We start from the raw sequence: 25,451 nt of genomic DNA on the forward strand, positions 1-25,451 counted from the left end.
AACAGCCATGGCCCAATACAGGAATGCATGTTTAGGGAGGTATTAAAGCACAGATTATTGACCTCCAAACCACAAAAGTTCCTTTGGAACCTTTCTGGATCATTATTCAGCTGTGTTTATAGACTACTAGACTTTAGAGACTGCTAGACTTCCAGCCATGGGGTCAAGGCTAGCGCATCTCTTCCCAGTGACTCTTTTCAAAGAATAAACAACATGGACGTTACCATCCTCTAATTATCCTTACACAAGCATTTGTGCTGATGAAACTGTCTAAATGTTCCTCTAACCAAGAGAACAACTCTAAAAGTGGAGGTCTTTTTCTTATTATACTCCCTCTATGTTTTTAGAGAAGGAAATTGCCACTTAAATTCCACTAAAAGAGTTCTCAGTTATGGATCACTAGCAATATTGATTGTAATGGTTCCTTTGGAAACATTACAGTCTATCATAGCAATGTTGTTGCTGCTGCAAATATGTTAATCAGCTGAAACCCTTTTGAACACTGTCTTCAGAATTCTCTTTCAGTCGTCTCATCCTTTTATACCATGCCCACTGCTTTAGCACCTTCCAGCGGCACACAGAGATGTGAATGGCATCTCCCAAGACAGCACAACACAGAAGTCAGTTTTCTAAGCTCTTATTTCTCCCTGAAGTCATCAGGATAACACGCACGAAAAGTATGCACCAAGAAGAGAAAAATAAAAAATTGCTTAACATAAATAATGAAAAAAATGCTGTTAAATTCTTGCATGTTGAAAATGGTTACAGCATTCTTTTTTCCACCTAAACATGGCTTAAAAAAGGGGGGGAGGGGGAATCTCCCTGAATGGGATTGTAAAAATATTTTTGCAACAAAATTAAGTTTTTTAAGTCCAGTGCCAGCTACCTGAAATAACTGAATAAACATTCATAATGGGTATTTATCATGGTAAACAGTGCATAACCAGGAAAATAAATAAATAAATAAATACTGTAGTACCCTTTCTTATCACATTTCTTCTCATATTTTCCCAAGAATAACTCTTTTGGTTAACACAGAAATGGATAAATCAGTATTTCTTAAACACCGAGACAAAACGTAGAGATTTTTAGCCAAAACAGATGGAGAGAAGAAAAAAAAAAAAAAAAAAAAAAGCAGCGGAAAATAATTTTTAACCCCCTAATTCTTTCCCCCCACACTCAGCTCTGCCTTAGAAGTTAAGGTGGGAGAAATAGCTGCGTTGTGGATATGCACTTGGCGTGCAGCCAAACAAGACAATATGGGGAACAGAAGAGTAACTACATGGAAGCACGGCTTCCCATGACAGCTATATATAATCTCCTGCTCTCATCCTCTGGTTTTAAATAACTTACGAGCTCAGCTGTGTGCCTCCCTGAAGATGCACTGGAAGCAGGGAAGTTAACTGTTCGCAGAGGTATTTTTTCAAGGCTGCACCCACATGCACTGGAGAGCACAGACTAGGTGAACACAAGCCATAGGTGGACTGTAGGAAAACTAATTCCCAGAACTTATAAGGGAACAGCCTAGTTGTGTCAAATGAGAGGAGGAAACAGACTATGAGACTGATTGACATGAAGGAATGTATAGGAAATGCTGCTCTGCTCTCCAAAACCACACTAGAGAATGAACTGTGCAGCAGCGGGGCAAAAATAAATAAATAAATAAATAACTTTAACCTAGCTACTTCATGACTACAGAGCTGTCACAGCAAGGTAGTTACATAAGGGCAGCAAGACCGCCATTATGCTGTCAGTGTCACCTCTGTCACCGGCTGAGACCACTGCACCCTGCTGCACTGCAGGAAGGGCTGCCTAGTGAGGGCTTGGCTGCTCCCGATGGGCTGCTGATGGGGACATAGCCATGGAGGAAGCTCTCCTCGGCCCCTACTCCAGTCATCCACCCCTTCTCTGGGAGGAGAAGGCTCTGCCCCACAGCAGCACAGGGATGCCCTCTTCATGTGTTTTTCCTTCAGTATATGACACAGAGCTGCACACCAGATTCATCTTCGGCTTTAAAACAAGCTCAGAGCTGAGCCCTAAGATAGCACTAGCCTCAACAAGGGGTTTGTTATTACAATATATTAGAAGAGGCCTGACTGTAGATGTAGGAACATGCATGTGCAGTTCTACCTGTTATTAATCAGTATAAATTGTTCTGAGCAATACTGAATGTCTAAACAGAGCATGGTGATTTGAATTAACCTGCACAACCAGACTATCAGAGAAGATACAAAGTTTTAGACAACCAACAGTGTCCAAATAGGAATCAGAGCCCCAAAGACCTCAAATAGTTGTGGATATCAGAAGCAACTTGGCTGTGAAAAGCACCAGAAAACATGGCAAAATAGGGCATTCCCCCAGCTGAAGACAAACCCTCACAAATGAATAAATGCAGGCACTCATCTACTTGCAAAGGTTGAAGTAGCAGAGGTGGGTAGCTTTAGTTGTCCCATTAAGCCCATGCAAATCATGCTGTCTGGCACCATATCCCCATGGGATCTGGGCAGGCAAGACATGGTGCCTATTTCAGCATGTACATTTTTTTCTCTTCCCAAGCTGTAACTTCTCCAGAATCTATGCTCTTCTCAAGTTATCAGACCAAAAGCTGCCCAAAGTACAAAACCAGACATATAGCACAAGATCTCAAGATCTGAGTACATTAAAAAAAAAAAAAAAAAAAAAAAAAAAAAAAGTTTTATATATTTTTTCTTGCAATGAACAATGACATCATTTTTAGAGCCACAGTTAAAGTAGCTTTACCGCTCTACACTCAGACCTTTACAACACTTTTTATGCCCAGTATACATTCTCAGTGATATTATTTACTTAAAACTTTCAGCATTAAAACAGTTACAGCCCCTGAGTGCTACAGGCTGTTTTCTGCCATTTCTTAACAAAATTTTGTATCAACTATGCACTACTGACCATGCATAGGGATTGCAAGCTCCTCTCCAGAAACCTGAATGTGGAGTGTATCAGGTCTCCGTTCACAACCCATTTCTCAGCTCCAGTCTATGCTGTACTATTATTACAAGTACAAATCACATGTAAACCCCACTGAAGTTTTGTTCTCCCAATAACTGTCCCACCTTCTGTTTTATAACAGATAAGCCAGCACGGCAGTACCTAGAGTGCAGTGAGAGTGGGTGTATTTATAATTACTCAGCAGTAAATCGTGTATGACAATGCAGTGGCTAAGTACATGGCAGTTCTGCATAAGTGTGGTACTAAGGACCATGGTTTAGTGATGGGACCCAGTAGATTAGGTTGATGGCTAGAGCTGATGACCCTGAAGGTCTTTTCCAACCTAAATGACTCTGTGATTTTCCACGCGTGGTAACTCAGCATGATTTGTAATGGGTATTGCATGCAGGATTTTCACATATTGCCTCCTCCTTTTTGGGGGCAGGCTCTTCCAGCATCAAACACTTCCCAAATGCCTCCTTTTGCTAATGCTGCTGAGAGGAGGAGGCTATTGAGCATTCAGCTCTCACTTCTGGAGCGAGAGGGTGCCTTGCAGCAGCCCCTGCTCTGCAGCTTTGCTCTTCGGGGCTCTCCTTGGTTACCAGTCCCAGCACCACAGCAGCACAGACCACAACCCTGGCAGTGCCATACTGCAATAGTTACTGCTTGTACAGCAGCACAGAGTGGCAGAGGTGACTCGGTCATGTGCAAAAGGTGGAAGGGGAAAGAGGGCAGTGGTGGGAAAGCACATACAGTTGTTCCAGCCATGCCAAAATCCAGACGCACCTGTGGCTACCAAGTTGTCCTAGAACACTTGCTTACATTAGACTTTTCTATCATCGAAAGATACTCCATTACTTACTAAAATAAAAATGTATTACCTCAGTCTATCCAAACTAAGGTGTAAGGAGCTTTCTTTGTCTCTTCAAAACATTCTGGGAATTTTAATTATCTAGAGATGATTTTCATGCTGGAAGGTCCCACACTTTAAGGATTTGACAATTGAGAGAGAAACCAGACTGCTCCAAGACAAAAAAAGCTGCAGACAGGTATTCACTCTGCAGTCAGCTCTGCCAGTTGGCAATGTTAGCATTCCGCCCCCAACAGCTCTGTTCCTGCTCCTCTGTTTTATGTTTTGGGTCTCTAGGACAGATGGAAAAAAAAAAAAAAAAAAAAAAAAAAAAAAAAAAAAAACAGGAATCTCTAATCCATGTTGCTGCAGTCAGCTGGGTTAGCTCCTGAAACTGGCCAACTTTGCCATCAGCAGATTAGGGGATGATCATATGATGTCTTGCGCTGGAAAAGTTGTGGGGACAGTAACCTCTAGCTCCTGGATAGTGATAAGCAGCTGGAAACAGTAATATTTTCAGCAGGCTCAGCTGGAACTAGAAGAGAGCATCTGTCCATGGTTCCAGTGGCAGGTGGCAAGGAAAAAAGTGTGTGTGAAGTGCATAGCTAACCTAAATCCTATTTCTGTAATGAGAGAAAGTTTACTCACAGATAGTTTTAAAGCTTTATTTTTAGCTCCTTTATTTAGTAACATCCAGAGATAATATCACAGGCCAAAACACATAGTACTTTCCAGATAGATGAGATGTGTGTGTAGTTATATTTTATATTGTTTTGCTCGCATTTTTAAATAATGGGCTAATGATCCAATCACACAGCAATAAGCAATTAATTATTTACAGCAAAAAGCATATTTTAGGGTTGTTCTCCCCCTCCTCCCCACACACAGTCTGTGCCAGCAAGACCCAGTTCAAAAAAACATAGCACTAAGTCCTTTTCATTGCATCACACGGACAGATTAACTCATTTCTTTGGTGTTTTAAAGCATATTTTCCCACCCACCCCCATCATAATGTACAATACACTGCCTCTAGAGCTGTCCCTACTCATCAAGAATAGCTGAATATTGCTTATAGCCATATTATAAGTTACATATCCTAACCAGTAAAGAAAAAAAATCATCCCAAGTTAGTTCCAAGTTCTGTATTCAGATATACAAGCTGCCACATTTTTGACAATCATGCCCTTTTTAATGTCATGAACCTTAAATAAGTTTTCATGTGCCTGTAACTATCGAACAGCAGTGTTCTGACCACACTTTATTCTTCTCTTTGAGAAACACATACACCTTTTGATGGATACATACTTTCCTTACACATCACTTTGCTCTCATTTTCACTTTTTGTGCCTCTTTTCCTTTAATTTTACTATATACCTTTGTCCTGGTTTCAGTGAGAACAGAATTAATTTTCCTCCTAGTAGCTGGTAGGGTGCTATGTTTTGGATTAGAATGAGAAGAGTGCTGATAACATGCTGATACTTTAATTGTTGCAGAGCAGCGCTTACACTAACCCAAGGACTTTTCAGCTCCTCGCTCTGTCCAGCCAGTGGGCGGGCTGGGGGTGCAGCAGGAGATGGGAGGGGACAGACTCAGGACAACCTTCCACCACTCTCCACTACTGCTGGAGGTGGCTGAAAGATGTCTCCATTAGTACACTGGACAAAGATAGTCTGGTATTTAATATTTAATTACAACAGTTCAGGTTAGACCCAGAAACACTATTTATATAAAATATAATAATGCAAAGCCTAAGGGATGGGGGAAGGTGTCAGCCTCTGCTTATAGGACTGCCAGGAGACAAAGTTACTCTGGCAGCCTTTAGATTCTCACATACGAAAACACCATTTCCTATTGCTAGTTGAGATGTCTGGCTTCATTGGGCCTTACATGTACTTGCCTATACTCAGGAAACCTACTGAGGTCAGACATGTCTGACATACCCAAAACTCTCAACACTATCCAGACTCTGTTGGTGATACCTCTGTCTGCCACATCAAGTGTTCACATACACAACAAGTGCTCTTGCAGCAATATGATTTTCATGTTTGCATAGGAAAATGGCAACATTTACCCCAATCTCCATTTATCACCTCAAATTGTATTGATGTCATTTATAAAGAAAGTTATAAAAAATGACAATTAGGACTTCTCTAAAAGGAATTCAAAGCTTTCTTCAAACACATTAATTATACTTCAATCCACTCATTTGCTTTGGGCTTTACCTTAAATGTCATCCCCATTTTGCGAAGGGAAAACTAAGGTATTGAAAACTTCAGTGTAATACATAAATAGTCACTAACAGACAAGTTTGTGGTGTAGATCTCTGACTTCTGTGCTGACCAGAAAAGAAATAATTTTCCTCTCAACATATTTTGACATCATAATATCTGCTGTTGGCTAGGAAGTGCTGGCAGATGTTCATATATAGCAACACTAACATTTTTTTTTTTGAAGACTTCCTCCTGTTTTCTATTCATAATTGCATCTTCCCACGAGCTACACTGGAACATTTTACAACTACTTTGTAAATCACTTTCCTACAGAAAAATAAGTCCCTGCAGCTATTCAGGGACACATTGCATTGGCATTCAGGTGCTTCCAAGCCACTACAACCAAGCAACATTGGGAACCTAAAAAGCTTTAAAAATCATGACTAAGCATTTAATCCTGATGAAGCCAGTGGGAAGAGTCCTGTTTCACAAGTCTTACACTTTCTATAGGGTGTGTATAGCAACAGATCAGACTGTTACATGAAAGGGAAGTCCAAGTGAACAAAAATTGCAAAGGGTTTAAATTATTTCTAAATCAGTAACTGTTAAGGAGGAATCTAAGTGCTCTTGAATGGATGTTAACAGAATAAAACAGAATGCATGGCAGCTGTATACTGTGTTATATGATCCTGAGATATAAAATCCTTTAAAGAAATCTCTTATGGAAAGGAGAATTTATCAGGATAGCCAATTAGATGATAAAAACCCCTTATACTGCAAATCAATGCTGCATTCAATTAAGCAGTAAAAACTGTCTTTTCACCTATAAACAGAAAAGGAGACCATTCTGCTTTAGCTGCATGTACAATTTCCCCACCATATAATCTCTATATGCCTGTTCAGTTCAACCTACACTTCCATAATTTCTTTCTAAAATAAAGAACACTGTTTGAGATTTTTGTATGTTTTAAATTTATATAAAGAAAGGCTCTTTATGCCAGTCTATCAAAAAGACAACACACTAAAATGACAAAAGTGTATGTTGTGCAATGGACTGTTCATCTTCTGAAGAAACCAGAAGGAAAAGGACCAGAAGTTAAAGCTTTGAGAGTAAGTTCATAGATTTAAAGTCATGTTTCCTTCCCCAAAATTATTTGGGTTTAGGACTACAGCCTTTTTATAAGTAAGCCCGTCTGCCCACTAAGGGCTCTATCTCCTACAAGAAAATCAGGAGTCTTGTATAGTAACAGGAGAAGTATACTCAGCTCTTCAGGGCACTGAGGGATACCGAGTGCCTTCAGCAGCTATGTAGACCCAAGTGTTCCTGTCTATTTTAGTTTGCTGATTCCTTTAAACAAAATACAAGGTTGCTGTGAAAAATTAAAAGCTTTTGTCTGCTTTTGTTATAGCTAAATTAGCAATCTCCTTGGGAACTGCATATTCACACTTACAAAGAAAGAGGGAATAACTTGAAAAAGATTCTTTGGTAACACTGAAATCTTTTTGTCCCAACACTGGGGAAATATACAATAAAGAGAGGTACTCTGGCAAGCCTCTAATGCTATTAAGGCTGAAGTGATAGGGAGGTTTCACTCCTCACCTTCACCCTGCACTGTCACACAGAGGGGCCTCATCTCTGAACACCACCATACCTTAAGCACCTTAAGAATCCAGCTATTCAAATAAGAAGCACGCAGCCATACAAACGTGTTGCCATTCCACACAGTCACCCTCTCACAGAAGGCTGTTCTGAAGCTGCAAGCCCACCCCTGACATTTAATAAAAGCAGCATGTGTCAGTGCTTCTGAGCGCATACGCGCACGTCCCCACATTAGTGTCCACAGTGACACATGCTGGCTGTACCAGGGAAGGACACTGCTATAGAGATCACCTCAAAAAAGCCCCTGGCAACTATTAGCTTCTAATAAATTATCTCATTAAAGCAACCATGAAGAAGAAGTTCCATTTCCAGATCTCATCTCCCTTAAATTATAACTCCTCTGCATGGGAAACAGCCTCCTGCCTGTTGCACCAGGAATTCTTTCAGATCAGAGCTGGCTTCTTGTCATGCCAGCAGTTTCAAACACCAAGTCCCTCTATCTGAAAACTACAGGCTGCTGCAGAGATTTCCTCTTGCTCCACCAGATGTTGAGCTATATTCCCTTGCTCTTCTCTAGTCAGGTTTCTGAAGAGCATTTCAACATCTTCCATGTACTTTTAAAGGCTATTTTTAGGCTTTTTTTTTTTTTCCCCCAAATGAAGAAGAGATTTTTCCTGAAAACGTTCAGGACTTCAACTTCATTTAAGGTATTGGTACATTATTAAAGCATAACTCAAAAGATACACTGAACATGAGCAAGTGTAGGTGATGTAACCTGTGCCAACAAATTCAGCTGTCTCTTGAGAATTATTTTACAGATCTGTGTGACTCACCATATTAGGAAGTCTAAGTATTTTGAAATAAATGTATCTGTATTTTTGATAAGTGGAACAAGACTACCTTTTTAAAAATATTTATTTATTTATGGATTAGAAAAAAAGAAAATCACAGGCACTCTGAAAAGCCCAAACTCAGCCTTTGTTTCTCGCAGCGGGCATGGCACCGGAGCTCACAAAGGCCACTTTCCCCAGTAAAAAGCGGCATTTTTAGCCATCTGCCTCGGTCCTCTGGGGCACTCCGGCTGCAGCATTTCGCCGGATTCACGGGAAACTTTGAGCGAGCGTTTTCTTGGCAGGACCGGGGGCATGTTCGGCGGTTCCCAAGTAGAGCCGAGGAGTGGGTGGTGCTGTTATTCATCACCGCACCCCACGGCTCGCACAAGCAGCCATCTGCCATTCCCGGTCCTGCTGTACTTTAATTAAGCGTCTACCAGCCGAAGGATTTTAAAAAAAAGAGGATCGAAGGGAGGAAAAGCGGGATGTGGGGGAAGGATGAAGAGGAGGGGGTGCTGTGGGAGCCGCTCGGGGCCGTACCTGGGAAGAGGAAGGCTTTGCTCCCGTTGTGCAGCCCCGGCACCTGCCGCACGCCCGCCGCCGAGCCCGGCAGCCGCAGCTCGGCCAGCACGTCGATCTGCAGCGAGGGGTCCACGCCAAAGCCTGCAACTGCCCCACAGAAGTGCCGTTAACCCCGCCGCAACTTTCCGCCCCCCCCCGTGCCAACCCACCCACCCCGGACCCCCGCACCTTACCTGGCCCCAGGCAGAGCAGAAGGCAGAGCGTGCCGAAGCCGCTGCCGGACTCCATGGCACAGCGCAGCGCTCAGTCCATAGCCCACCCCCCCTTTCCAAAAAGAGATAAAAAATAATATAAAAAAAAATGGGTCCGTGGAGGGGGGCAGAGGCTGGCTGCCTCCCCGCCTCTCACCGGGAGGAGCGGACCCCCCGCGGCCCCGCAGCGCGCATCACGGCGGCCGGCCGGAGCACACAAAGGCGGTGGCGGGGGGGCCGGGCCGGGCAGCGCAGCCCCCCCTTCTCCTCCCCTCCGGTGGGCTTACAAACACCGGGGCGAGGGGGCAGCCTCCGGTCGTGCCCGGCAGCTCCCCCTCCCCTCTCGGCTGGGGATGCCCCCGCTGCTCCTGCAGCAGCCTCCTCCCGGCGACCCCCCCCCCGGGGAGCACCGCTCCGCTCCGCTCCGCTCCCCGCCGTCCAGCGGGAGCACGGAGGCTGGCGGGAGGGGCCGCCGGTTTATGGCGAGGCCGCGGGAGCCGCCCACCGCCCACCGCCCACCGCCGGGCCGGGCCGGGCCGGGGGCGGCGCCGCCTCGCCCGCAGGGAGCCGCCGGAGCCCCGGAGCCCCCGGGATGCAGGGGGGCGACAGGCAGCCCTCTGGGTTCCCCCCGGTACCCCCTGATTTGTTGTCGCAACCCTCCCCCCCCCCCCCTCCCGCCGGAGTCATCCCGACACGGGAGAAAGACGGGCCTGATCCTGGGAAAATAAAGTCGGGGGTGAAGCGGGGAGAAAGCGGGACTTTGAACACTGGGGTGCCGGCCGCCCCGTCCTGAAGGACGGCTTTGCATCACCTCCCTGCAAGCTGACAGCTCCCCCTCCCCCGGCAAGTGGCGTTTCTGCGCCTCGCTGGGTGTAACGGGGGCCGAGGGCAGCCTCGGGCTTACCTTCCCTTTCCTAAGGACTCCTGATGCTCCACGCTAACGCCCTGCTGCCCGTTGGTCGCGTGCTGCAGGATAAGGAATCGATTTTTATTTTTTTTTCAATTTTTGCCAGCTTTGCATGCACGCCGGTAAGGCCCTGATTTATATGTGATTTCCCATAGCGTCTGTTGGCCTCCCCCCAAACTCATCGCTTATGGTCTTTACAAATAATAAAATCTTTAGTTATGATCCTTACAAATCTTTCCGAATAATGATTCCAAAGACTAAAAGGCAGAGAGTTTTTTTTCTCCATATTCTTTTTTTTTTTTTTTTTTTTTTTTTTTATCATCGTGGGAGGTGATGGTGAATCTCCTTTCCAGGCCAGACTAACCAACTCAGATCGTAAGCAACACAAAAAGCAAACACCTTCTTTCCTAGAAGGAAAAATAAATAAATGAATAAATAAGAGGATTGTCTAAAGACGAGAGCAGAACAGTGAACTCCATCCCTCAGGCCAAGCCCACAGCCCAGGCACTGGGCACAGCTCTGGTGTGTCCTCTCTCCTATGCCACCCTTGGAGAGCTCCAGGCTTCTCCTCCAGGTGGTGGAGGCAGTAGAGGAGGTGGTGATGTCCTGGTCTCATCCTGGCCAGGGGAACCCCTCTGCTGCATCAACACATCTTCTCTGGCTCTTCGGGAAGGTCACACCATGCCCCTGAACTCACGTAATCCCCTAGCTGTCAGAGGAGGCTGAGGGAAGAGGGGTTTTGCTGTGGAAGTTAATGGACAACGACCACATGCCGGTGATTGTTTTCATGCTATTTCAATCACATTGGTTACAGATAACTGAACCAGAAGCAATTAATTTAAGAAAGAGATTCAAAATCTAGAGCAATAATGGTGCATAATGAACCTCACAGGCAGTTGAGACAGACGTGGAAGTGAACAAAACAAGAGGGGCAAACACCTACATTTAATTCTTGTGTACACAGGCAGCCACTGACACTTTCCATCATGTGGGGCTGCCACAGAGGCATGAGAGTGTAAATCAGGTGGAGTCCGCCCCTGCGATAACCCATTTCTCTCCCAAGAGATCCCTGGGGAGTGGCCACTCATCGTCGTGTCACATACATGAAAAATCACTCAAATCACCATCCAACCTGCTTTGTCTGTTCCCCGTTCTCTACATGGAGCCCAGGGCAGACATTATAGACATACACAGAGGTGTGTTTCTATGTGAGATGTCAGCAGTGACATAATTCAGCTAACCAAGATCTCAGTGAACAACAGGAAGAGACTTTCTACCAACACGAGGAACATGGTAATGATGATTAGATCTTTCAAATATTTTGCTAACCTAATACATGTTCCTACCCAGGGAATCATTTTCTGATCACTCTAGAAATGTACAGTTTTACAGTTTTTCTGGGCATGTTGCTTCCTATATCTGGACATTATGGAAACACTAAAAATATATATATATGCATTTCTTTTATTCCTCTAGTTGGCCAGAATGCTCTTCCCTTTGATGAAAACCATGTCTCTTAGCCAAGTGATCTACATATGCATCACACTGAGGCTCACCATAATCTATCCCATGCATAGCAAAGGGTAACAGACCTAAGAAAATGGTAGAGCATCTACATAAGAACATAGTGATGAAAGCACAATAATATAGAGCTTTCTATATTAAGGCAGGTCTCTCACTAAAGCACTCCATTCCAGATATCAACATGTAAGGCTCTCAGGAGGTTTCAAGGCTCTCCAGAGCCTAGATGTCTTTGATGTATCTCCTTCCTTCCTTCCTTCCTTCCTTCCTTCCTTCCTTCCTTCCTTCCTTCCTTCCTTCCTTCCTGCTGTGCTTCAGCAACATATGTGGGGGCACACCATGTAACACAAGTGGTGTTCTATAATACAGCTGGCTTATAGATGGTCTTCTGGGCATAAATGTTTCAACTGCAGTGAGATTTCTATGTGAAACGGGTATCATGATGTTGACTCCTTCCCACCAAAACCCCTACTAGATCCTAAAAAATAAGTAGGACTTCTGACTAGTGGCTGATATTCACAACAATATTCATGACAAAAGGCATGTGTTGCAAGTCCCAAATTCAAGAATGATTTCATTGCAAAGGGAATCTCATATTAATTACACTAATATTAATTATATGCTAATAAACTGAAGTAAAGCTCTTAAAGCATGCTGATGACAGTCCTGCCCTGGGAAGGCATTACCTCTCTTACTGCAGCTTATCTGGGTCTATTTATTTTTAAAGAAAAACATGAATATTTTATTGACAGTAGTTTTAGCCCTGCATTCCTATGCCGGAACCTGGAGAGTCCATGTGAATTTAAGAAATACATAAAGAATTGTCACTGACCTACTTACACAACACTGATACAACTTCTTACTTAGAGCATAGAAAACAAACTTCCTTATACCACAAAACACACAGCTGTTTACTCGACATTATAATACTTTAATGCAGCATTTATACGAAAACTATTGGTAAAACATGATGTTACATAATTCATACTTTTTGAAGTGGAACAAGGAGAAATAGTCTGTTGTCATAGAGAAGCAGCTTTTTAATTGGAGTAAATTTGATATTGCTGGGGATGAGGGTTTTTATTAGTTACAGACAGGGAAAACACAGGCAAATTACTCTGCAGCAGTTCCTCTTGACACCCTTCAATGTATCTGCACCATTACATCATTACGATCCAGATTTCCCTTCTGTGAAAGCTATTGCATGTAAAATCCATGCAGTTGTTGTGTGGTGCCTGAAATGCCAGGTGGGACCAAGGTGAAATCACCAAACTCATTTGCACTTGTTTTCTAAATGGGGGCTTCAACAGAGAGGAGCAAACCTCGGGTGATGTTCTTCAATAGACCTCAGGTGTTTATTCGATTTTTTTTCTTGCCAGCCTCCTGACCTGTGAACTTCTCCTGCGGCACTCTCTCCCTCCAACCTATACAGACATCTATGTGTTCGTACCTATAAATCAGGAAATTTAATTCTGCTGCTTCCTCAGCCTCCTCAGAGCTCCTTCCTTGCATAGTTTTTTCTTCCTGATTCCCCAAATGCTCTCTGCCCTTTAGCAGCTTTCTCTTAGACACATGCTCCCCCTCCTTCTCCCTTCCTCAGACACAAATGTGTATGCATGCACACCCCTTTGCTCATCTTCTTTTTGCAATTTGCCAGTCTCACAGCCTCCACCAGCTCAGGATTGGTGTCTGTATCCATGTCCTGCACGATGCAGTTTTCCCTTCTCAAAAATGCACTGTGTGTTTCTGACCAGGCAAGCAGTGGAGAACTTGGGATTTAAATACAGCACTTGGCTGAGGCCCAGCAGAGATTGTCAAACCGAGTAAGCTGCATGCTCGACCATGACAGCACCAGCCCCGTTAAAAAGCCCTGGCAATCTTCTCAAACATGCATTGGCCAAAGATACATCACTGATTTTAGTTACAGTCATGAATGTTTCATACCAATTTGATATTGCCCTGCTTGTAATTTCAAAAATTGCTTACCATCAGAAAATAGAGCTGTGAAACAAAGGATCTAGCTATTTAAGGAACACACTTTATATCTCTTAAAGTTTAATCTCTTCCCGTTTTTTTATGCCATCTTCACTCAAGTATATTTCATGTCTTGCACCTGACATTTCAGCTTTGGCAATGCAAATGGTGCAGTCAGAAGTGGAAAAGCAGCACATGGAAAAAGTGGTGGCAATTACGAGGTTAGAGCTAGGGCTGTGTGCATCTGAGCCCAGGAAGAGAAATGGAGGCCAATTGCATTTATGAGGAATAGAGATGAAGATATTTTTCAGAAGTTTTCCCAAAGATTCTTATTTGATTCTGGGGCAAGAAAGAAAGGCTGGAAGTGCAGGCTGCATTCTCTTTTTCCCAGTTTTGAACCTTGATCTTCAAAGTTGCAAGGTGCACACATTAACCTTCCTTGCTAGATCTTTGTTTCTTATACTAGCTTTATTTTTTTCCTCCAAGAGGGTGCGCATCCTTTTGATGTGAGGTAGAAGTGATAGACTGCCCTGCTGGCAGCCTTCACACATTATGATGCCTAAAAATGTCTTTTCGGAGAAAATGTCAGCTAGGAGTTCTGGCATGGTATTTGGTGTGTGGAACCACACAACGTAATGAGGATAAGAGGATAGTTCATGATCAGGCTTTAATTATCTCAGTTCTGCCAGTCTGGGTCACAATAACAATTAGGCAAGACTAGAGTTAAATTACTTTGACCTAAGTGTGCTCTGTGCTTTGATCCTCTTGCCATCTGAAATATTACCCCCTATTAAAAATGGATCAGCGTATCCACCACAAGTGTTTATGATAACAAAGCTGGCATGCAAAGACCTTAATTTGCTATGTTCCATTTTTGCAGTACAGGAAAAATCTGCAGTCCTCTCTAGAGCCAGGCACTGGCTGGAGTGAGAGTCAGTAAGAGGCTCAGTGCAATTTTTTTATTTTTTTTTTTTTTTTTTCTGCTTCCACAATGTAATGTAACGTGGTAAATCCGTCTGCAAGTACCAGAGTGGAGAGAGGATTTCTGGCAGTGGAAGACTCCCTCCCGTAGAAAATAAAAGGAAAACAAAATCCAATACCTGAGCATCAAATCAAACCTGCACTTGACAGCAGATGCTGCTAAGGCCCCAGACCCCAGCCCCAGACCCCACTCCCTCAGGAGGAATGGCAGACACCTCTCATGCAGGGCTCAGCTTTCCTACCATGCTCACAAGCTGCCGTATCAACATATTCCCCAAATCCAACACAGAGAATTTCAAATGTCTGGTGTGCCATGAGTGGGGACAGAATATTAATATCTGTCATGTGCCCATTCCATTCAGCAGAACAAAGCCAGATATTGGTTCTTGCATTGTAGAGACAGGGGGGGGAAATGTTTAAAACATGCTCGTGACCTCAAAGGTACATGTGTAACAGTTTCTAGTATAGTCTAATTACTTCTGCAGTATCAGGAGAGAAAGTATCACAGGATTTCTCACACTGCCTGACAAATAATAGATTTTCAAAACTCATCTGTACAGTCTTCATACCCAAAGGCATATTTATTGGGAAAACTGGAATAGCTTCAATGATTCTCTCAGTCTATCAGATAATTAAGAAGACCTTTAAGTAGTGTAGCATTGTGTGGCAGCACTAACACATCTTGAACTCCAGTTCTTAAATGATCCTGGGTTTATACTGCCTGGAGTGAAAAATGTAGAAGAAAGGGGTCAGTCTGGGTGGTGAGAGGCCTCTTTGGTGCAGACACCTAAGCAGCATCAGCTTCCCCTGCTGGGAGGTTTGTACAGATTTGGTAGCCCAGGTGTTGTGGTGTTGGGATGTGCTGGATGGTGTTTGGACCCACGGAAGCAAGTACAAACACGGCACGGCGAAGTCTGGGCATTTCCAAACCCTGCCCACTCTACGGACTATACATGCCCAGCGCTGGTCTCACCAGCTCCTCCTGCAGGGAAGGGAGAGCTTCTGACTTGCATCATCATAAAGAAGGTAAGCCCATGCTTCATTGGATAAATCCTACAGATTTTTTTTTTTTTTTTTTTTAATAGATCCAAATAGTTAGAACCAGTTGACTGGTAATATATTTGACCAGCAATTAAGACAGCTAAATTATTACTGGACATGATACAAAATAAGCTCCATTATTGCCCCCGCGCCCGCCCCCCCCCCCCCCCTTTTTGGATAAACAAAAGAAAGAGGAAGATTTGGGCTCATATTTCTTGAAAAATAGCATTTAAAGACAAATTCTGACTTGTTTTACATCCCACTCTTTGTTCCCCTAATAGCAAAACTGCACTTAGAACTAGGAGGACCAGGTTTGAGTGCCTGCTTCATCTGATTACAGCATATGTTTCATTCTGGTTTATCTCTATTGCTGGTGAGCACCCAACTCTTGAGTTATTTCTAGCAGGAGATTATTTGACCACAAAATGCTTGATTAGTCCTAATCTAAGTGGTCTGCTTTTCAAAAGTCTGAACACTAGACATTTCTCATGAACATCACTTGTAGTTTTATTCATTGCTTATTCAAGCACATGTGAAGCCAGAGATCCCATATTTTAACACACCTGCTTGGCTATGGCACTGTTAATGGGGACAGGTGACTCTCAATGGCTTCAGTACCAAATCTTTGATGGAAAAACAAAGCTAGAAGTTGGGAATTCCTTACCATCTTGACTTTCAATTATGACAGTGCAATGCTGATAAATAAATTAAATATCTAATTACGTCGGTGGTTACTTCTTGGATGGGGAGGAGGATTCAGAAGCCAGGCAGGCTAAATCTCAGGTGTGTAAGTAACAGAAAGGTACAGAGATACAGGAGGCTAGTGATGGCTGAGAAAACTGTGCCAAGTTGGGAAGAAATGAAGTGACTATGAATAAGTAGCTTTTATTGGAAGAAAATACCAAGAGACATGCAATCATGATTTTATTTATTTATTTATTTGTGTGTGGAAAAGGTAGGAGTTAGAGTGCACCACTTAAACCACTGATAGGAAATCCAGTTGTGTAGGAGGAACTGACTGGAACAACCCTGCTAGCACATGAATTTTAGGTCCTGGGGAAACAAATTCAGCACTGTAATCACTCCACATACCTGTGGATCAAAATGATTAAGCATGAAAAAATAATATGTCTCATAGAGTTCACCAGCTTAGTGACAACATGGTTTGGTTCAGAAAGGGTGGTACCAAACACAATAATTAAGATGAGAATAATTACAATACCCCTATTTACATGAGTATTTTCCTTGTAGCTGGTAGAATTGCAAGTAGTGATAAATAGAATCACATTCTGGCTTAGTAATTCAAGGTACGTGCAAGATATTAGCATTTAAAGCTGAATTTTTCTTCCAGAAAAAAAAAGAAAAAAAAAAAAAAACATATATATATATATATATATAGGGAAAAAAATGATCTATAACTTTAGGATGGAAGCTATTTATAACCTGTGCTTTAGCAGATCTCCACAGTTTAGAACAAAGAAAGAATGGAAGGCACAGGATAATTAAATGGTAAAGTTCAAGAATTAATTTTGTTCTTCAAAGTGTCTTTCAGGAATGGATACTTATTTAAAGCAACGCAAATCAAATGGAACATTTGGCAGGCAAGATACAGCTCACACAGTAAGAGAAAGCTCAGAAAGTACACAACAGTCAAACACAACCACAAATAATAAGAAATGATACATACAGGAAGCCAAGTATTATGGGTTTACTAGGCTGCTAAGTGTAAAGGAAGAAACCACGGGGTGAGAAAAGACTGCAGTGAAGGTAAATGATTTATTTGAATGTCAGAAAGAGAAGATGGGAGTGAAACTTTACTCTGAAATTACATGTAACAATGTTAAAGCACTATTGGATGAAAAATATTAAAAATACCACTGGTGTAACAACTCTAGAAATATATGTTCCAATAATTCATAGTACCAAATGGAATTCATCAGAGATTCTGAGGAAATCATAAGAATGAAGCACAATTCCAACCTACCATAATTTATCATTAGAGATACGTAATTCATCATTAAAACAGCCCCTCTGATGGATAGCTGGAAAACTGCCAGCACTGTAGCAATCTTTAAAATAGCTCTTAAGGCTGACCCCAGGAACTGAAAACTAGAGAATCTCAATTCATTAATGGGGAAAATAGTTGAGAAAATCTTTTAAGATAGTTATAAAATATCTACAGGTGATATGTACAAGGGAAAGGAAAAAAAAATCAGGATGAATAAATTGCAAGTCGGCACAGATAAACTGAAATAAGAGAGAATGAACCAAGCTTTCCTAACTGGTTCAAATGTTACAAAGAGTTAACAAAACATTGAATAAAAGAGAAACAGGCAATATATGTTTACAGAGACATTTGATAACATCATTCACATGAGGCTTTTAAGGAAAATCAGTAACCCAGGGGTAGGAGATAAGTTCTTTGTTACAGGTTAAAGGGAGAGAAAAGAATGGGGATGAATGGCAGATGATTGCGATGGAAAGGTGGCAAGGGTGTGATGCCCCCGGGGACTGTACCGGAGGATCACCACTGGGATTAATTTCACTCTTGCTCTGGTTCCATCCATTTATTAATGACCAGGAATAGAGGGAATACAATGAGATGGCAAAACTGCTGACAGCACAAAGCTGTTAAATTAGATAAAACGAAGGTGTCTGTAAATAACTCTTGGGACTTGTTGCAAAGCTAGCAACAGGAAAGGAAATGATGTTCGGCATAAGCAACTGCAGAGATAAGGCTATAAAACAAACTGCTTAAACTGCTTATGCTCGTTAATGGGCTCTGAACGAATTATGGAAGAACCCTTCTGGTTTGCATTTGTGAGAGGAGAGTTTCTACATTTTGGTGCTTATTTACGATGAGATGCATTATTTTAAAATAGCAGAAAGCAAAAAGTACCTTCTGTTCATCCATTTAAATTGTCGGACCTTCATTTTGACTGAATTCTTCATAATCTCCAAGCAGTGCTGGATTCACACGGTGACATACCACCGCTGTGAAGGGCAGTGTCTGCCTCTCTCCTAATATCTGAGAAATCTTGGCAAGCAGATGGCTCTGAGCAGAGGGGCCAGCTAGGCAGTCTGTCACAGCCCCATTCCTTCACCCAGTCTCAGAGCCAGAGGACTCCTACTGTGGGAGCTTTTATATTTCTTCATAAAAAAGACCGACAACACTCTAAAGATAGCCTCTGCTTACACAGGGCGAGCCAAAATGTGCACAGAGGAAAATGAACAGCCTGTCCTTATTGCAAGAATTGCAAGACTTTTTTTTTTTTTTTTTCACAGACTACAGTGCTGGTGGGAGGGGTTTTGCTGAAAATTCACATTGGCCAACCCACTGAAGCATTTGACTTCCTTCTTCTGACCCCACACAGGTCCCGAAAACATGAAAGGAAGAAGGAAGAGGAGAAAAAATGCAAGCCTGGAGTGCATGTGTGGCCACGGGTGCATCAAAGAGATTACACTGAGCTGAATGGCCTTTTTTCCTTGCATGGATGTAAATGAGGAGTAGCTCAGCAAAGCCCAACAGAAACCTCAGCGACGGGGCTGTGAGAGAACTGCAGCCGGATGGTCTCTTGCGGGGACCCAGCTCCCCAACGTGGATGCTGCTGGCATCTCCAGCTCTGCTGCTGGCATTTCCAGCACTTCTGCTCAGCCTCATGGGTCAGTTCAGCCCTGAGCAGGTGTAAAGGACCCAGCTGATGGGCACAGGCTGATGTCTCAGGACTGCAAGAGGCTCTACATGCTTGTCCTTACTGTCTGACTGCAGCCAACCTCTGATGAATCAAAGGAAGGTAAACATTCCCCCCTCCCCCATAATGAAGTTATACATCAGTGGAAAAGGGAATTCATTCCTCTCCTGTTCAGGTGACAGGAATATCCCTTCGAGGACAGGATTAACTCAATAAGGTCAATGTAAATGCAGAGCAGCAAATCCTCTAAGTGAAGGGAAGCTTGTGGGGAGGTAGGGGAGCAAAGGGCACACGGCATGGAAACAGTAATCGCTGCTTCCCCATCCGACCTTTCCTGATTGTACACACTCGCCTTTCTCTGCATTTGTGATTTAAGTGTCCTTTGAACACAAGTGAGCAGAAATGCATATGGTCCGAGCCCCAGACCCTTCACCCTGCTACAAATTCCTGTCTCTGCTGCACATTCCCACTAGGTTCATGTGGGAAAGTCTCTGCTGTTTGCTCAGACATACAGCAGGGGCTGGGGAGGGAGGGAAGGAGCCATGGCCATCCTATTGTCAGTTAATTCATCCCTCCTTCCTCCAGTTCATGAACTCCTTTCCTATAGCCAAAGTTCCGGTGATTAGTCTTCAAGGGCATGATTTTGCACTTTGGATTATTAAATTTCATGCTGTTTCTATTCTGCTGTTCCACAAGGTCACCTGGTTTTTCCTGCATAATAATCAGGTCTTCCTTGGTCTGTATTAGCAGTACGTATGTACCAGCTTTGTGTCATTCCCAGATATTGTACACGCACATCTAGCTCTTGCACCAAGGTCAGTAAGGGAAGCATCCAGCCAGCCTGGGCCCATGGCTGCCCACACCAGGACCACAGCTATTACCCTATTTGTGTAATCCAGCAACCTCCTCTGCTCTACAATATGAGAATTAATCCCATGTCATCTTTTGCTAAAACATTATTTCCTGTAAGGCACACCCTGTCTCTATACTTTCCTTAAGTCTGGATAGAGTCCATCCCACGTTTTTGCTTTTTCCTAATTTAAAATCATATATTGTTTTTTCATCCTTATTTATTCCCTAAAATCCTTTCTATGGTTCATACAGAACCAAATGCAACTGAGCTGTGACTACCTACATATCACTTCTCCACTCCTTTTTTTTTTTTTTTTTTTTTTTTTAATTTTGCACATGCTATGAGACAGCATATTTCTCCCTGGAGAAGGAGAGGTGCCAGCAGAGGACAAGTACTATGCCAGCATCTCTAGGGGAGAAGAAGAGCTACTGAGCAAGTGAGGTGTCAGGATAGAGAGCAGTAATGCTTGGGACATCACCGGTGGGCCAAGTCCTACTTTTTTTTCCCACTAAATATTAAATAGGTTTAACAAGTACGCATGTTCAGTAGCATTGGAGGCATTTCTTTCAAAGACCTTGAGAGACTCTTAATGAAGGGAAAGAACATTCAGAAAATCTCCCTGCGCTGGCAAGGGCTCCGTGCAGGTCCTGGCTGTCCTTGCAGCTCTTCCAAAACAACTGAATGGTGGCCCACTGGTTGAGAGTGCCCAAGAAAGGCAGGAGTGAAGACCAGCCTGTGCCAGGAGCAGGGTGAGGACAGACAGAGAGCAGAGAGGGTGGAATTGCTGAGCAGCAAAAAAAAGAGATGCTCATCTCTGAAACAAAGAACAGGAGCAACACACAGGGCCCATCTCCTGCACCCACTGCAGCTGCACTAATCTCTGCAGAGCAGGAAAGCAGCAGTTCCCCAGGCAGGCCCCTCACTGTTCCATTTCGTGCACCAGCCTGCAGCCAGCAAGCACCGCTTGCCTCATGGACACCCAGCAGTGGGGGAGATGTGGTCGGGGTCATGGCCAGTAAATCACCTGAAGCATCTGCCCTGCTCCTAGCAGGTTGCTCAGGTCTCCCCTCTCAATATGTTAAAGCCCTGTGATAAAATTTCTGTTTGCTTTAGGCCTAGCTCATGGTCTGGGAGCAGAGAAGTGTGACTTGCTGCCTGCCCAGGCTGGGACCCACTTTCACAGATTTCCAAGTGGGCGATGAAGCTTGGCTTTGGCTTTTCATGTAAGGCAGCAAGAAACTGGATGAGGTCTTTTGAGCTGCCAAGCAGTGCTGGGTGGAAATGCTGTATGAGAGCTACATTCACTACCCTACAGTCCTAAAATGCTGGGAACTGGACTCGTTTGGCCATACCTGGATTAATCTTCCATTTCCATCTGTCAGTCAGCAGTTGTCTCCATGTTATCATTTTATTTCAGAAGATACAGTATCTCCTGCTATTTATTTTGGCTTTCCTCATGTGGTACAGCTCAGTGAGGCTTTTGAACATATTCTGTTTATCTCTGCATTTTATGACTTTAAAGATACATATCTGTTAATGGTCAGTTCCTTTGCCATTAGTAGCAGGTTTCTTCTCACTCTTAAACACTTTCTGGGGAGTGTTTACTTTTTGCCAGGTGGGTCAAGTTACTTTTCCTACCATTTTCCCCTTGCACCTGGAATACATAGACAAACCATGAAGTAACACATTCTGACTTAAATTATATCCAAGCCTCCTTCACCTTAAAATTCTTGAGCTCCTCACTCCACCGAGCCTTGCTTCATGCACATTCCCAAATGGCCATAATTAATCTAAAACCTCAGTTACAGACACACTTTAATTGATTTTAATCCCCTGATCTAAGATAATTTTTGTCAACCAATTTCCTCTGTAACTCAGTAAGGATCGGCATGGAAAGCAGGATCATCTCTGGATGATGTAGTAACCCTAAAGCAGAAAATTCAGATTTCCACATCCATGAATACCAGGACTTTGCAATTGCTGGTAGCATAACTTTCCAATCTATATATACAAGTTAAAAACTCCTGTGAACTCTACCAACACATAATTCTTCCATCATCTCACAAAGATCTCCACCCGTATTCACAGCTGAGCCTGGGGAGATCCACAACAGATGGTTCTGACAGAAACATATTTTCTACTTTGTGCCTTCTGTTCATCAGAAAGCTTCTGTTCTTGTACCTCTTATTCCCACCATAAAGCCCTGCATGACTTGCTAACACCTTTTCTTGCCCTTCATGTTTAAGTAATTTCCGCATTAAAAGCCTAAAAAGTGGAGCAATTTCATGGCTATCTCAGCAGCACCTGTATTTTACTTTGAGTCTTGGGATGTTTGCTGTTTTTCTGAAGGACAACTGCATAAGACTATCGGCTTTCATTAAGGAAAAATTAAAAGGAAAAAAGAAACATGTTTGTCATTCATGTTCATAGATAAAAGCCTAAAAATATGACTCAGATGCACCTAAACACTCTGAAGCTTAAAAGAAAATGTGGAGATACCTGAAATGATTTAAATATATATATATATATATTATTTATTTATTTAATCCCGATGTAAAGGATGTCAAGAGTTTTGGAGTCTGAGCCATGGTTTGAAGCGTTACAGTTATTGCATGAAAACCACACATGTCCTGCTGCTAGGGACACCGGGAACCATAAGGTGAAGCAGATTTCATAACTTGAAAGCCTCCTTCTCAAGCAGCCAGAAAAGTGGTACAGAACATAGGTTCATCTGCAATAGACTTATTACAGATGCAGTGATGTAGAAAATTGTTTGATCACCTACTATGTGGTCTGTAAGTAGGGAATGTTTACCATACTGTTAAGATACTTTGGATAAGTGATGAGAACCATGCCATCCTTCTGCAATGGTCCAATCCACAAAGCAACTACATAACAGAAGGAAAAAACCTTTCCTCCCTTGATCTCAAAACTCTCTGTGATACGCTATATTTGGAGCCAGTAAAGGCAATGAAAAAACATAGTGTTCATTTTTGAGTATGTTAAGTAACTCTGTGTAAAATCCATTAGAAAGAGACACATTAGCATACGGTAGGTGTTACAAGAGGCACATGTGAACTTCTGACAATTAAATGAACTACACAATTAGATCTTTAAAACCTTGGCAACTAAGAAGGAGCTCATTCAAACACATAGCATTAACAGCCTTCATTTAATTTCTGACTGAACTTTGGAAAGCACTTTCTCTCCTTTCTTCCTTGCTTTTTTATGTTGTTTTTCCCATCCTTGGATGTTAATAATACATTTGTGTAGTTTTTCAGCTAGATGTGGAGACCATGTGGATGTCATTTCATCTTACTGTTCACAAGGTTATCGTAAATAAAACAACACAGAACATTAACAAGGAGCAGAATAACATGTAATGCAATTTTGAAGAATTCACACCACTGTCATTCATCTTCTGTGACCATTTAATAGAGGAGGTGTCTGAAAGGACAGATGAGAATTGAAAGCAATGCACTTGGAAGAAAATGGAGATTACAACTATCCCTCCAATAATTTGAAACTGATTCTCAAGCTTCTTCAAAAATAAATGCAGAGCTCAAGGTCAGAAAATGTATTACTTAGAATCAACTATTAGAATGCAGAACAACCCCACAGCAGATTTTGCTGTCTGCAGATATCCTACATTTGTGTTCATCGGTAGTGGAGTATCCAGGTTACTGCAAGTGTCTTGGAGTACTGGGCTGAAGTAGTTTACTGATTGCGATGTACAAGTAGCAGCACAATGGTAGCTAAACTGCAAATATCCTGTCCACTACACACTGGGTCACGTGTACCACTGCCGATGGATTCTGTGGGTCTTTCCTACTGTTTTGTAATCCAAGTCTATAAGTGCTGGCCCACAGTACAGTGGGGAAATGTTTCCATGACAATAAGCATCACTTCTTTCCCTCCCTTCCACTCCTACTTCTTCCTCCCTCCTTCTGGCTTGCATTCATGATAGATTGCTCTGCAACAAATCAGTATCACATTGAAGATGCTTTTGGATTCTAGCCCATGAGACACGATAGCTCTGCTCTCCCTGTGTCATGGTATGGGAAAGGAACCATGGAGGACCTCTAGTCCTCTTAGAGAAGGTAGCCAAGGTGAAATTACTGTAATGGGTGAGCTCAGAAAAGCATGGAATGATCTAGCTCTCCCCTCAGAATTACCCACAATTCAGTATCATTCAGAATATAATTTTTGAACAGCTTACTATATGGCCTTGTTTTCTTCGGGATCATTATTGCATTCTGTTTTTAGGCGAGAAACTTGTCTTCTTTTGGATGGCTCAGCATATTTCTGTCTTGTACTCATCTGTCATCTGTGGTTTTGACCAGCAGCAGTCTCTTTCATACATTTCTTGCAGCTCTATGGGAAGCAGATGGCAGATCTGAAGATTCAGCTGCCCCAAATTGTACCATCTCCTGTGGGAGAGGGATAGACTGAGAGAATAGACTGAGATAGAGAGGATTTTCATTCTCACTGCTGTTGCTTGTAGGAAGCTAGCAGCAGCCTCCCTGGCAGAGGGGCTCCCTGGCAGTCAGACATCCTGACACCGAATGTGGAGATGAGGACAGGCAGCAGCAGCTTTTCTGGCACTGCTTCTGCCTCTTTAACTAGATGCAGCACTGCACATTGACTAGAAGTATAAAGGAAAGGCAAAAGTTGGGGGATGCATTTGCCCAGTGTAAATCTCTTCTTGTACATGCTGGGCCAGACGCTGACCTCCCCACCTCCTCCCTCCTCTGCCCAAGCTCTTTCTGACAGCGAGGGAGCTGCAGAGACAGCAGCAATGTGGGAGACCTGGCACTGTGGCTCCAGCTAGGTGAGACAGGGAGGGAGAGAGAGCATGAGGAGACTCAATATGCACTCCGTCCCTTTCATCGAGGAGAGGAAGGCAGACACCATATGGCCTGTTTAAAGAAAGTGGACAACCACTGCTTTGGTATTACACAAAGCAACCTGATGAGATGCCAGGACTCTCTGCCAGTCCTTGGCCAAGGACCATTTCTGCCCAATTTTTGCCTTCCATCATGCAGTAGCTACCTTTCCTATTTGGACTTAGGGTCTTTAAAGGTGGAAAGTGAAAGGTGACCAGATGAAAAGACAGGTACATTACTTCTTTCTGCACTTCTGGTCACAATAGCATGTTGGGCCAGGGGCCTCCTGTGGCACCTAGGTGCAAGAAGACTGCTGGATTTGTAGAAGGCACATACAGCTCAGGGTTCATAGAAATGTTAATTTAC

At 43.0% G+C, this 25,451-nt stretch overlaps 1 protein-coding gene across 1 annotated transcript in view; it reads right to left on the reverse strand.

Annotated features, from left to right (window-relative positions):
* NELL2 (neural EGFL like 2) overlaps positions 1-9,682 on the reverse strand; it is a 150,013-nt gene extending 140,331 nt beyond the window's left edge. Inside the window, exons 1-2 of the mRNA XM_035334601.1 lie at positions 9,213-9,682; positions 8,998-9,126 (exon numbers count right to left, since the gene is read on the reverse strand). Coding sequence (XP_035190492.1) covers positions 8,998-9,126; positions 9,213-9,267 — 184 coding nt within the window. The 5' untranslated portion in view covers positions 9,268-9,682. The remainder of the gene's footprint in view (positions 1-8,997; positions 9,127-9,212) is intronic.
* Between the last annotated feature and the right edge of the window lie 15,769 nt (positions 9,683-25,451).

The sequence above is a fragment of the Oxyura jamaicensis genome, chromosome 1 (assembly GCF_011077185.1).
Source record: "Oxyura jamaicensis isolate SHBP4307 breed ruddy duck chromosome 1, BPBGC_Ojam_1.0, whole genome shotgun sequence".
Taxonomy (NCBI): Eukaryota; Metazoa; Chordata; class Aves; order Anseriformes; family Anatidae; genus Oxyura; species Oxyura jamaicensis.